Raw genomic sequence first — 13,961 nt, 5'->3', positions numbered from 1 at the left:
TAAGTTGAAATAGGTCTCTAACAATGGAACAAAAAAACTATTTGAGAATCTGGCAAAATTGGCATTTTTGTGAGTTAGAGAATTTGATTAAATGTTCACAGGGAGACAGCTAAAAGTGAATGAGAATGAAGCAGAGCAGAAGTCTGATCAGACAGTTTTTCTAAGCCTTCTATAACTAAGAAGTAGTTGTTTCGAATGACACTTGGACAAGATAGATGGCAGCACTGCTCATTTATGATGCCACTTTTTCAATTTAGACATAGATCTGAAGCGGAAGGAAATATTCTCCAGATCCATGTACCCGTGGCATTGCTCAGTGACCGACCACAGGAATTTTGATTCCCCAGGTTTCTGTGTCGCAAATCGCATGCGCTCGGTGGGTCCTAGCAGAGTCGGGTACTGCCCTCCTCCTGGCAAAAGTCAGAATTTCTAACCACTTTGGCCAATGAAATTGATATCCTTGAATTATAAACTGGTTACCAAACGGAGCTGGATATTATGCTTTTGATAAAAATCATTTAATTTTGCATAACAAATAGCAGAGAGAATCATTATGGAAATTAACATACTTGTCATTTCTTAAAATGATTACTCGTTAAAATTTCTCATATTTGTGATTTTAATTTCTAAATTTTCTTAGTTAGATTTGTAACCAAGTGTCACAGGCAATCAAAATGGGTTTACTTTAGCCTAACACTTTTCTACCTTTAAAAAAAAAGATTTTTTTTATGTTCTTGTGGTGCAGAATGTGTAAACATGTAGTTTGATCCATATTTTTAAAGATTTAATTTTTACAAGTTTGCTTAAGTCCAATAACTGAGCGATTGTTAGGGTGGGATGCACGTTACGTTTAATCAAGATTCAAAATGTTGAATTGCATTGAAGAGAAAATAAATAACTTAGTTTGTCTCTTTATTAGATATTATCTCCAGACCTATAGATTTTGAGATAATTGTTAAAAAGATATTAATTTAAGAAATATGAAGATCAATTATGAGGACAAATATGATTTTAGGGGATACTCTATCGTATTTTAATGCAAAAATAATTTTTAAACAAAACATATTTTTGTGTTTACTCGTTAGAGACTTACAGTTAAAATATTAAAATGGAGATTCATGCGTTAGATATGTAATAATTTTTCTTGTATGTACTTGGTTAAAAAAAACAGCCTAAATTTCCTATTCACAGAACTTTGTGGCTTTTAAAAGTGTTGCTTGTGTATTGTGGCTTTTAAAAGTTTATAACGACAGTAATATTCTTATGCACAACTTTAAAATACAAATATATTTAAACTCGGACTGACCTGAGCTTTGTCATCAAGCTCTAAGCAGTTAAACAGAGTAAATAACCGAACTATATTTTGTTAAAATACTGTTTGCTAAAATACGGGAAAACAAATTGGTGTGGTTTTATTGGTTTGTGGCTTTTAAAAGTGTTGCTTGTGTATTGTGTTTATAACGACAGTAGGATTGTCTCAATCACGAGAAATAGTTTACTTGAAAGAAAAAACTAGACCCTTTAGGCTGGAAAATTTGAAAAAAAAAATTACTCATAAGTATTTGAATTAACTTTGTATAATATTGCATAGTGAATTTTATAACAAAATTAAATAAAAAAATTATAGGGGATTCATTTAGTTAAAAGTTATTTTGTATAATTATCATGTTTCACTCATTCTTTACAAAAGACTCATAGGTTAAGAGTCATGATCACAAATGGAAAACACAAAAGGTTCCTAAATAATATTCTACTCAAAGTCTTATAAATTTAATTAAAACGTACACTTTGTTTTGTGCTAAGTTACATCAATTAGATTAATTTTATGCTGTTATTGTTTTTCGTAATTTTACATTAAAGTGATTTCGCATATAATAAGCAAAAATTATAACTTTATTGTAAACAGAAATAAAAAATGCAGAATTACCTAAAAGAAAACCATCTTTACTCCATTGAACTGAGCCTGCTCTGTTGCCAATATGACACTTAAATTCTACTTCATCGCCTTCTTTACTTTCTTGATCCTTTGGCCTCACTCGGAAGAATTGATTTTCACTATACGAAACTGAAAAACAAAATACATAACTAAATATTTAGGAAATGTACATTTATGAAATATAACAAAATAAGGAACTAATATTTAGGGAATTTAATTTAAAAATAATACTGTCTGTGAAACATATTCAGCAAAATATACGTTTCTAAATTGTCAAACATGTAGACTATTAAAGCGTGTTGTAAAAGAAGAACAAAAATTTTTTTTGACAGATGTCAGGAATAAAATAGTTTATTCCATCAGTCCGACTTGATAGCAGAAATTTCAGTTTTTAAACGCAATCCATGTGTGTTGTTTCTTTATACAAATTCACATTTCTGAATTAGTCTACTCCTAATTCGGTTGATTTTTGATGCATGGTGCTCTCTCTGTTTTTGCGCGTTATCTCATAGAAGGTGTTTTGCTGTTGTTACTCATCCCCCTGGTGTAGGAAGGCCTGGTGTTCAAAAGACTCCGTCACCTGAGAACATCGAAAATCTTCTCCTGCTCAACCAACTACTGCTTCCAGCAAGCTCCTAAGCAATTAAGAACGTGAGCAGGACAAGCAGGAAGGAAACAGAATCAGGGTGGAAAAAAAATATATTTCCCTACTCTGTAATTTTAAATTTAATAATGTGATGTCACTGCGTCGTCTACTCATTTCCTTTTTCAGCATCCTCAATAACTTTACCTTTATCCTTCAATCTAAGGAATTTCTTCTTGCGATAATCATTCATATTTTGATTATTTATTTACTAAAGTTCCTTTTAAGGCAACTATTCTTCCAATTTCTAGAACATGAAGAAAAGCAAATATTAGGCAAGTGCTTGTACACATTATTTTTTTTCTTTTTGCAAGAGTCAGTGATCTCTATGTGCTGCTTAAATTGAAAACTAGACAATGACGCATCCAGAATCACCATTCAGTGCGTGAGTTAAAAATAAGATTTCCCGAGATTCATGAAGAATAATCATGAAAACAGCTCTTTTATCTGTATAAGGTAAATTGAACTATCAAAAATGTGACTGACGTCTGCATGGATGCTCAAAAATTTCAATGCAACTATAGTGTATCAAAATTTCTGTAATTCTTGCAGACCACCCTTGAAAGATGCCCTTTATTTGTAGTAGGGACAGCTGATGCTTATAAATTGTTAACTATGATTTGAATGTGATGATACATGGGGGAAAATAAATATGTTTAGTAATACTCAGTTAAAATTATTGCAGACAAGGTATGATAAATTGAAAAAAGTTGAATAAAATACTCCATGTTGCAAAGTTTGTGACAGAAACGATTAGCCATTGTTCAGAAATTGCTGGTCAAATGTTTCTCGTGATGTATACACTATGGAATACGTTTGGTAGCATAAACATATGGTGTTTCTTCTTTGGTTGCTGTTGATTAGAGATGGTCATTACGAAGGGATACTTGGTATGGTATTTAAACCATTTATTTGGCATTTTTCCATTTGTATGATAAAGGTTAATCGTAATTTCTGGCTTCTAAAATTATAGTTCTTATGATGACATATTCGGTGAAATATAAAAATTGAATGGTAAATTTAACCGAATAAATATTGTTTATAGTGTGCTCTAAGATATCATGATACAGTTACCAAAATTTTCGAATTCAGCAAATTTTATCAGTCATTATAAAACCATATTTTATTGCTTACTTAACCCAATAAATTTAGTAAAAATTACCATGTTTTTTAGTGTTCCCAAGCGTGATAAATTTTACCACATTCTGACAGTTTTGACCATACATTTTTCTCAGTGTACACGCAATTCTCGAAATTTTTTTTAAAAAAAAAGGATTTTTAAATGCTTTTAAAGAAAATGAAATTACCATAAGCAAACCAAAAAATTTTTATTAGCTTCAATAGAGTAATTTTAAAGAGGTTCGTCAACATTCGCTCATTAATTTCAAGCTATGCTCTTATCAACATAATTTTAAGAAGTGCCTCTTCCACATTAAACAAAACATATTTTAAATGTTCTCGTCAAATCCTAGATAATTTGAAATCAAAGTATGCAATAAACTGATTTGTTTGCATTTGAAATCCGAAGCAAGAACACAATTTTCTAAAATTCTTAATAGTGTGTCTACATTGGTCGATTCTCATCGTAAATTTCATCGCTTGTTGTTCGAGAACTATAATTATTCCCCTAATAGAAAGAATGTAAATGCTTAAAATATATTAGTTTGGAAATCTAACAAAAATTTAAAATCTTTCAGGGAATAATTCTATCTCTCAAGATGCTTTAGTTTTAGAGAAGATTCTTTCACAAAACGAAATGCTAATTAAATTATTTTCTACAAATAGCCTATAAGATATCGCGAAAAAGACGGACTACATTCTTTACTTCTTAAGAAAATAGATGGCTTTCATCGAATCGGAAAAAAAATTAAAATACATTTATTCATTTTTATGCTATTCTTCTTCTTTTTTTCTTTGATAAGTACAAACATATATTCATCAAATATATATTCATACTCTGAAACCAATTTCAGAAATACAAAATAATCATCGAATACGAAACTTATTATAGGTGGCGCATAACAAATATGGAATCTTAAAACATTTTCTTTAGATATATTTAATGTCACAAAGTAATGAAAAAAAGCTATTATTACATTTCAATCAAATTTACAGAGAAAAAAAAATAGTTGAAGCAAATTTCAGAAAAAAAGGAATACTAATAGCCATATATTTTGCTATTTTTAAATATATATTTTAAACTATTTCACAAGTGTTTATTTATTGATAAGCAAGAGTTGAGAAATGGTTCCATGGAACGAAAAGTCCCAGATATTACGTTCTATATTGAATATTTGTCACCAGTGTGTGCCCAAGAAAGCCCTGTGTGGCATATCAACCGACACTAAAAAGAATTCGGAGGCATCTTGAAGGAATATGTCATTCCCATATAATCAATGTCGGGGAAGTCGCTGTCACCACTGTCAACGTTCTTGTGGCGTTTGGCGGTTGCTGATTACATTACGTGGTTTTCTTCTGTTAGTTATTTTCTTCTTTTTCATATTGATGTCTTGCAGCTTTTATTCTGAACATTATTTTTCCCAACTTACGGGAAAGAATGAGATCCGAATATGCAGTAAACTCCTTGTGGAATAGTTTAAACATAAAATAAAGCAGATATGTTCGAAATAAACTCAATTATGTATCTGTATTTGCGGTGGATATAATATTTGAATATGTATTATTTTCTTACATATCATGCGATTTTGAATCGTGAAATGATTTAGAATTTAATACTTAAGATACTCTAAATTACAATTAGTTTCATAAGGGAATTTTTTTTCTTTTGTTTATTTTCTACTTTTTCATATTGATGTCTTGCAGTTTTTATTCTGATAATTATTTTTCCCATCAAATGGAAAAATATAGAGATTCGAATAGGAAATAATAATTTGTAAAATAGTTTAAATGTTTGCTAGAAATATGTTGAGGTGGTTATATAAAATTTAAATGTATATTTTTCTCCTAAAAATTGCGGAATTTGAAACATTGATGTAAATTAGAATTTAATATTTCAGAAATTCTAAATTGCAATTTTTCTATTTTTTTATTTGAATAATTTTTCTCTTCTTCCTATTAATGTTTTACAGCTATTATTCTAAGGATTATTTTTTAACAAATTGAAAATCCACATATGTACTAAGCCCTTGCGAAATAATTTAACTGTCATGTAAAACATATTATATTTTAGGAAAAAGCTCCCTTTTTCTTATTTGAAGTTGTCTTAACATTCAAATATATTTTTTTTATTAATATGTCCTGAAATTTGGTTATTTTAATAAATTATAATCTGATGTTTCAGCAATTCAAAATTGTTATTAGACTTTAGTAATCACATAAGAACTTTACATTTAATTGGTATGTGCATTTAACTCCCATGATGTTCTAAAAAATAAAAATAAATATTTGCGTTAGGCATTCATATGCTATATGAACGTTTCAAAATCAGTGTTATAAATAGATTTCAATCATTTGTGATATTTATGTCTTTCCATCTAAACATTTTAACTTTAATCTAAGATCATTTTACTCGCACCATATTTTGGGATGAAAATATTTAAAATATTAGTTAATAATTTCCCCGAAATGACTTACTTGTTTGTTGAAGATAATATCAGGGACTCTTCATACTTTCAATTAAAAGTTCAGTTTCTAACAACTTAGTTCTTCACCTTATCTACAATTTAAATTTTTCTTTAATTAAAAATTAAATTCAACTTCTTGCCTATCTTTTGTTGAATTCAGTTTAAAGGTCAAAATTAAACGTCGATAACTATATCAGACAACGATGAGGATTTGCTAAAATATCAGTGCATTTGAGCTTCTTATAAAAAGAGGATTTAAAATAAGCGATTCAGAAAAATTCGTTTTAGTAATTCTTTTTAAACTGTCTTAGTTTAATAGCTAAATGACTTTATCCAAGGAATTCAAAATTCTTAAAAGACTTTCCGCATGTTATCAATTGAGATTTTTCTGTCTTGAGATTATAAAAATAAAGAAAAGAAAGCTTCATTATGTTCATTTTATTGAAATCCGATATATTTTTCGAAAATTCTTCATACACTGCTCGCATTTTGATATTTTCTGATAATGAGAGACTTGACATGAAAAACAAAATGAACGCTTTCATTTTTTTTTTGGTTGTTAGAATCTTAAATCGATTTCAGAAGGTTAATGTTCGATAAAACAAAATGTAGGTCACTAGTACAAGGACTAACTTTATTATTTTTTCTTCAATTTTCCTTAAATTCTAAATTAATCTTTTTGATTGTCTCTTCTTAAAGTATTGATCGAAATTCTGATGGGCTTCCTTAGAAAGCTAATTTTTTCTTCTTCAAATTATCCATTTGGCTTTTATGTTTAATACACGTCATACGTATATTGATAAAAATTCCCAATGAAGATTGGATTCATCGGTGTTGTAGAAGATTTAAGTAAAAATTTAATATATGTTACAAGATACAAAGAAAAAATGTATTACACAACAAAATGAATACATTAAAAAAATTTAATCTACACATTTTTTTGAAATCAAAATGCTGATACAATTGATGAGACAAAATTTAAGATAAGGTTAACATAACAACAATTAGTTTTCATTGATATTTAGCAAATAAAATAATGAAGTATTTATGAACTTTTTTTCAAGTATTGATCGAAATTCTTATGTTTCCTTAGAAAGCTAATTTTTTTTCAAAGTTCTATCAAATTACCCTTTTGGCTTTTATATTTAATATACTTCATACGTATATTGACAAGAATTCACAATGAAGATTGGATTCATAAGTGTTCTAGAAGATTTAATATCTGGTAAAAGATACAAAAAAAGTGTTTTATACAACAAAATGAATACATTAACGAAATGTAATTTACACATTTTCTTAGGAATTTAAAATACTGATACAATTGATGAGACAAAATTTAAGATAGGTGCAACTTCGCAACAATAAGTTTTCTATGATATTTAACCAACAAAATAAGCATTTTTAAAAATTTTCGTTAGAAGATCTAATATTGTAAAAAAAACACTGAAACAAAAATAGAAAAAGGATACTGTTTTCATACTAAAATTGCTTTTTTAAGATCTTTTTTTTTCTCCATATAATAGTAATAATTTATTATTATCTAATATGATAGATGATAATAAATGGCTGCTAATATTTTATGAAAAACGCCTACGGTATATAACATAAAAAGGGAATAATATTAAATGAATAATCATTTTAAAATTTCGTAATCATTGACTGACTTTACAATTTTTAACATTCACAATTTATAATTTTTGTTCCTGTAACTTTGCATTCCTTACATTTTGAAATATTTATATGGTACGGAACAAAAAAGAAATAAAAATGAAACTTGGAAAAAAGAACTTGGAAAGTTACGTTGTAGATGATCGTAATAATTTTTATTGCGAAATCAACATGATGATAATATGAGTTCTCTAGAAAGTTGTTTGTTATACTGAAATAAAAAAGAATATCGAGTTGCAAACAAATGTAATTATATTAAAGCATTAAGGCTACAAACACGTGTCATCCTCACAATCAAGGCTAATACCATACAATACAAAGACAAATTGATTCAAGCGAAACATTATTAAAATTTAAATATAATTAAAAGGAAGTAATGCAATGTTTTTTTTTACTGTTATTCAAATGAAACATGTTTTGTTTAATGGCACTCCTACAACTTTCATCTGCATACACTTATATTCAAACAAAAGACAATTTTAACCATTGCATTAAATAACCGTTTGCTCAAGCAAAACTCAAATGGAAAAGAAAACTAAATTTATGTACATACGATATACGTCTGCATTTTAGAACACAAGTGGGCAAAACTTGTATTAAGAAAGACGCAACTGGAGTGGAAAAAGAAAATCACTAAGGGAAAAATCTGCTTTCCTAATCACTTGTTGCAGGGGATAAAATTTAATTTTCTGCAGTGCCAACATGGTTGGAAGTTGCTTTAATTTTTCTTTCGCCTCTGGTTAAAAGTAATCTCAGAGCGGCTGTAATTGATGTGCTGAGATTAATTACGCCATCTCGTCCTTTTATCTTTTGCATTTCTTATTACACCCTGTTTGACAGCACCAGTCTCTTGGATGGATGGGTTGAGGGCCTAAATTTAACTCAAAATCTTAGGGAAAGCTTTGATTTCAGTATGTGATAAATATGAGTCATGCAATTTAGGCTTTGATTTATCTAAATATATTCATAAAACAGCCGCTCGGGTTTTTTCTTTTTTTGTACATATCTTTGTAGGGACAATGAATTGAGATAATTATGTTTAAAAAATTGCAAATTAATAGAATCAATTGTGTAAAGATTAAAAAGCTTTCTTTACTTCTCTGGATCTTAATTTGAAGAAATAAGTTAAAGAAATTAATTTGGGTTTTGTATTTTAACATTGCATTCTTTAAGAAATCTTTCTTTATGACAGTGTATTTTAAATTGATTCCTATAGATAGATTGTGATAATTATTTTACAGAATAAATTGTGTAAATATGTCTTGAAAAGATTTTGTTCTTGTCCAGGTTTTACTTCAGGAAATAAGAAAAAAAAAATCATCTGAGTTTTGTAATTTTACCTTATTTTATGTTAGATTCTTTTCCTCTATGTAACAAAGGCAGTCACGTTGATGTCTACAGTGAAAATGTGAGAGTTCTAGACTACTTCGTAGGGGGTAAAGATTGCGTACTAAAACACTTTACTCTTTTTTGTTTCATTGTTTACGTAAAGCATTGGAATAAGTAATTTTAATTACTTGTTTGTTATTGTTCTAAAATTATTTGTTGCATTTTTATAACATTGTGCAAAATTACAAAAATATGATTGTTGCATTTTTTTCAATCAATTGACATCAAGATTTATTTATTCGCCAATTACAATTTAATCAATTCAATTCAATTCTTCTATTTCAATTCCAAATTTTAAACTTGCTTGTTCATATTAATCTTGAAATTAACAGGAACAAATTTATAAGCAACGAATTGAACTTATATTCAAAAAATCACTTCAGTCTCACTATGTAGTAGAGAAAATTTGACCACGAGTTGAACAAGAGTAATATTACAGGATGAAAATAATTGCCGGAACAGTCCTAAAAAATTCTTCTGGGAAAATACATATCTTTTTTTAAATCTGTTGTAGATTTACAGCATGATGACATAGCGAGGACATAATTAGTAAATTTATAAATGCAAGGAAAAACGATATATAAAATAAAATATTATTTTCATTAGAGCTATTTTTTTAATCACTAAGATAATTATAATAACCGCATTGCAATCGGTCCCCACTGAATTAACTCACCTTGAATTTTTGCTACAACTAAACACAAACAAATATATTAAAGAGGCATATTAAGTTACATAATAAACACATATTTATAAATAGTAACTCACTTCTTGCACCAGCTGAACAAGAAAAAAAAATCGAATAAGTAAAAAATGCGAAAACAGGTACCCATTTAAGCAAAGTCTCTTCTGATTATAGCCCAATTATCCACCGTATTTTACTTGACTTAAAATATGTGATGCTGCATACCATTTACCATTCCTCAGAGGACAAACTACTCGCAATATTATGTCAAGTTTCAATGACAGCAGTTTGCATTTCTGCACCAGAGTGAAAATGACTCTTTTTTGTACTTAAAGTTCTACTCAGGATAGCCATTCACCTATTTGCTTGTGATTGAGAAAGAACAGGGCATTCATGACATTTTCTCTAAAATTCAAAATCCATCTCTTTGTAGTTTTTGCACGAGGACTGTATATAACAAAAAGTAGAACTTTCAGTGCCGAAACTTCTACTTTTTGAAAACTGCCATCATTGAAAACTGGAATAATATTAATGTTAATGTCCTGCCGTGTTCAGTAAATTGCAAACTCTTGTATTTTTAGTCATATACAAACTTGGCGAATTTATTAGTTATCACAAGAAGTGACTTTATTTCCATGAGACACTTTTTCCCTCCATTTTTACTTATTGAATGATTTTTCTTATCCTGGTGGAGCAGGAAGGGAGTTGCTCTTCGTATATATACTTTCATAGAATCTCTTCACATATATGTTTTGTTTTCCTACCTTTTTTTCGCAGCCAGTAATGGAACAAAATCATGGTGGCTATACTTAGATGGGGACCACTTTATACTGTATATTAGCGGTAATTTTAATCACAACAATTTTCTGCTTCCAAAACTACATAAATTTCTTAAATTAGCATTATTTCCATGAAAAAAAGTTTCACTTAGTTTCTAAATTCTATGCAATGCAAGAAAATGAACAAATCAGAAATGTTTTGAATAGTTTTTCTAAAATAAAATAAAGTATTTTAACTCAATTAAAATTTAATAATATTTAGTTTAAATTTTGAGGGTAAAGTGTAAAGAATAAAACATAAGGTTTAACAATACTTTTATTTCAAGAAGAATGTAGTCTCTTCTTCGAAAAACATACTTTTATTACACATATTATTGTAATTTTTGAAGAATTTATATCATTTCTGCTTCAAAAATGGATATGAAAATTAGTTCTATTCATTATTCGAAAACATCATGTATATAAATGCGAGTTCTAGTTATTATTACATATCTGCAAGGAAAATAAGTAAAATTTAATTACATAAACACAAGTATATTATAGTGATTTATGCATTTTAGTTTGAAATCGTATATTGAAAATCGTCTTGATTTTCATATTCAAGATGAAAGAAAAAAAGCAGCTAGTTACAAAAAAAATATTTTAGAATAACAAATAATCCATGCAAATTGCAACAACATTAACTCTCAATAAGAAAAGTATAGCCTTCTGAGACTTAAGCAAATTATAGCATTACAAATATCTTTTGGAAAGCTAAAATGCAACCAATCATCAAATATCCATAAGTCACGCTGTCTAAATATTAGTATTCTTTTTGAGTAAACATGTTATCTAAAAGCATTTCCTATTGAACTAAACTAAATACTGTTCAGATATACTTTATGCTGAGCATTTAAAAATATTAATCATTTTATGTTTAAATTATTCTTTTAAATAACTTGTTCCTTGTCCGAGTAATAAAAGTAAATAATCAATCCTTCGAATCGGCAGTGCACAATTTTACATAAAATTGAACGGCATATACTGACAAAATACATTATTTGATATAAATTTATTATCTTTCTATTATTTGTTGTTACCCTTTCCAGTCACCTTAAATTAACTAGTCACTTCATTCGAAGGTCAACTCAACAAAAAAAGTTTAATTATATTTAGTTTCTATTCCGACTAGTTTTGCAGATTTTAGTTATTTAACTGTCAATTTGAGCATTCGGTTACATTGCTCATAGGAGTATACTGTGTATTTACTAATGAGTATATGAAATTATAGAGTTCCAGGCGAAAATTTAAGGAAAAAAACATACAGACACTTTAAAATACCTCAATTTAATATTAATGACTGGAAAAAATTTTATCCTTATATAACAGTTCACTATTGAGAAATAAGGGACTGAAACATTAAAACTTTGCTTGGTTGCAGATGGAATTTTAAAAAAAATCATCTGAAATACACTTATTATTTATAAGGCTGGTTTTAATGTTTGCAAACAACTTTTTTCTCATTCCTACTTCATTAAACTTCGTTAGCATTTTTTTTTCTTTTTTCGTATAAGCAGCATTAATTTTGCTTCATCTAATACTTACACTCTTTTGATTTCAATGTTAACAGGTTTTTTTTAAATAAATAATAAGGGTGGTTATTGCGGAACAACGTAATTGCGCATGCAGACACTTTAAAAAAAAATCTTCTCAAAATTCCAGGGAATAACTAAAATTACTTTTCCCTCGCAGAAATAATAATTTACCAAATTTTAAGTATTAATTGCAAAGAGTAGAAGAATTTTAAGTAGAAATGTTGAAAAAGTAGAAATTGTAGAAATTTCTCTCACTTCAGTGGTTTTTCGCAAAACAGCGAATTCAAAGATCCCAATAATATTAATTGCTATGTTTACATCCATATTGTGCAGATTTTGTTAAGTTCTTGTTTTATTGTCTTAAAATACGAGAAATTTCTTCTTAGTTTTATACTTAGTGGTATAGAAGTGCTTCTTTTACGTCGAACTAGAGCTGCACAATCGGGAATTGGTGATGATCTGAGAAAAATCCCTGAGGATGACTCGAAGAACTATCATCACAATTTTGATTTACTGCAGAGGTTCCTTCACTTCAGTAGCTAGGTAGCCTAACGACATGCTCACGAAGTTCAACTCTTTACCGTAGAACAGTCTAACCAGGACCAATAATGCGCTCCATCAGCTCCATCACTGACTGATCTAAGAAATAACTCGCTCTCTCAAAGACCGCTGCCTGTGACGTTTGACTTCGGTTATCTACTATGAGCCATGCCACACGATCAATCAACTCAATCTCGATGTAACTTTTTTTATGATTTTCCATTCTAAAGTTAATTTTTTTTTTAATATTAGAGTGCTTTAAGATTCCTCTCAGTATTTTTGTTGTCTTCGGAAAACCATGCTCCATCCAAAACTTCTGTTGACCATTTTTCGTATATGAGGGCGAGGCACTCAGAGGAAAAGCTTTCGGAAACAGCAATGCCTTGCCCATCAAGCTCGCAGTTAAAAATGCCAGAGCAAGTGGAACCACAAAATAGTCAAAATTAACAACAACTTCAATTAGTTTTACCTTATTATCGTGCTAAATATACTATTACAAAAGGAACTTTAATATTATGATCCAACTTGAACGGAAACATGTTTCAAATCAATACCTGAATAATACTCCATGAAATTTGCGCGATGTTATAGTTCATTATCGCAAAAAGTTATTTGAGGGAGTATGTGAGGAAACGACTTCCTGCAGTGGCACTGAGCAGCGTAGTTAACAATTCTATTGAAATATTCTCCTCTATCACCAATCAAAAAGCTGAAACATTTAGAGTTATAGAAACGGAGAAAAAAAATTCTAATCGAAATACCATGCTGTATGGTGTTGACATTTCTGGAGGAAAAAAACTCTATAATTCTGGTTAACAAAACCAAAATATATCGTATTTAAGCCACTAATTTAGTAATTTTTTCCGGTCATATGGTTTCCGGTTTACCGGAAAATTTAGTCTCTAACATTATAGTTCTTATCAATTATACAATTAATAAAAATTACGAAATTTAATAGTAAATTCAACTGAATAAATGGTTTTTATGCTATGCTCAAAGTTATTATGATGAAATTACCAGTTTTTACCACATTCATCAAATTTTATCACAAATTAAAAAGCCATATTTTATTGTTCATTTAACAAAAATCATTACCCAAGCATTTTAGTGAAAATTATGGATCATTTTAATGTTCTCAACGTGCTCAGTAAATTTTATCATAT

At 28.8% G+C, this 13,961-nt stretch overlaps 1 protein-coding gene across 1 annotated transcript in view; it reads right to left on the bottom strand.

The window, feature by feature from the left end:
- LOC107444002 (synaptogenesis protein syg-2) overlaps positions 1 to 13,961 on the bottom strand; it is a 97,713-nt gene that overhangs the window by 63,650 nt on the left and 20,102 nt on the right. Inside the window, exon 2 of the mRNA XM_071177677.1 lies at positions 1,928 to 2,065. Within this exon, the coding sequence (XP_071033778.1) occupies positions 1,928 to 2,065 (138 nt within the window). The remainder of the gene's footprint in view (positions 1 to 1,927; positions 2,066 to 13,961) is intronic.

The sequence above is a fragment of the Parasteatoda tepidariorum genome, chromosome 2 (genome assembly GCF_043381705.1).
Source record: "Parasteatoda tepidariorum isolate YZ-2023 chromosome 2, CAS_Ptep_4.0, whole genome shotgun sequence".
NCBI classification, from domain to species: domain Eukaryota; kingdom Metazoa; phylum Arthropoda; class Arachnida; order Araneae; family Theridiidae; genus Parasteatoda; species Parasteatoda tepidariorum.
This window is presented reverse-complemented; position numbering and strand designations above follow the sequence as displayed.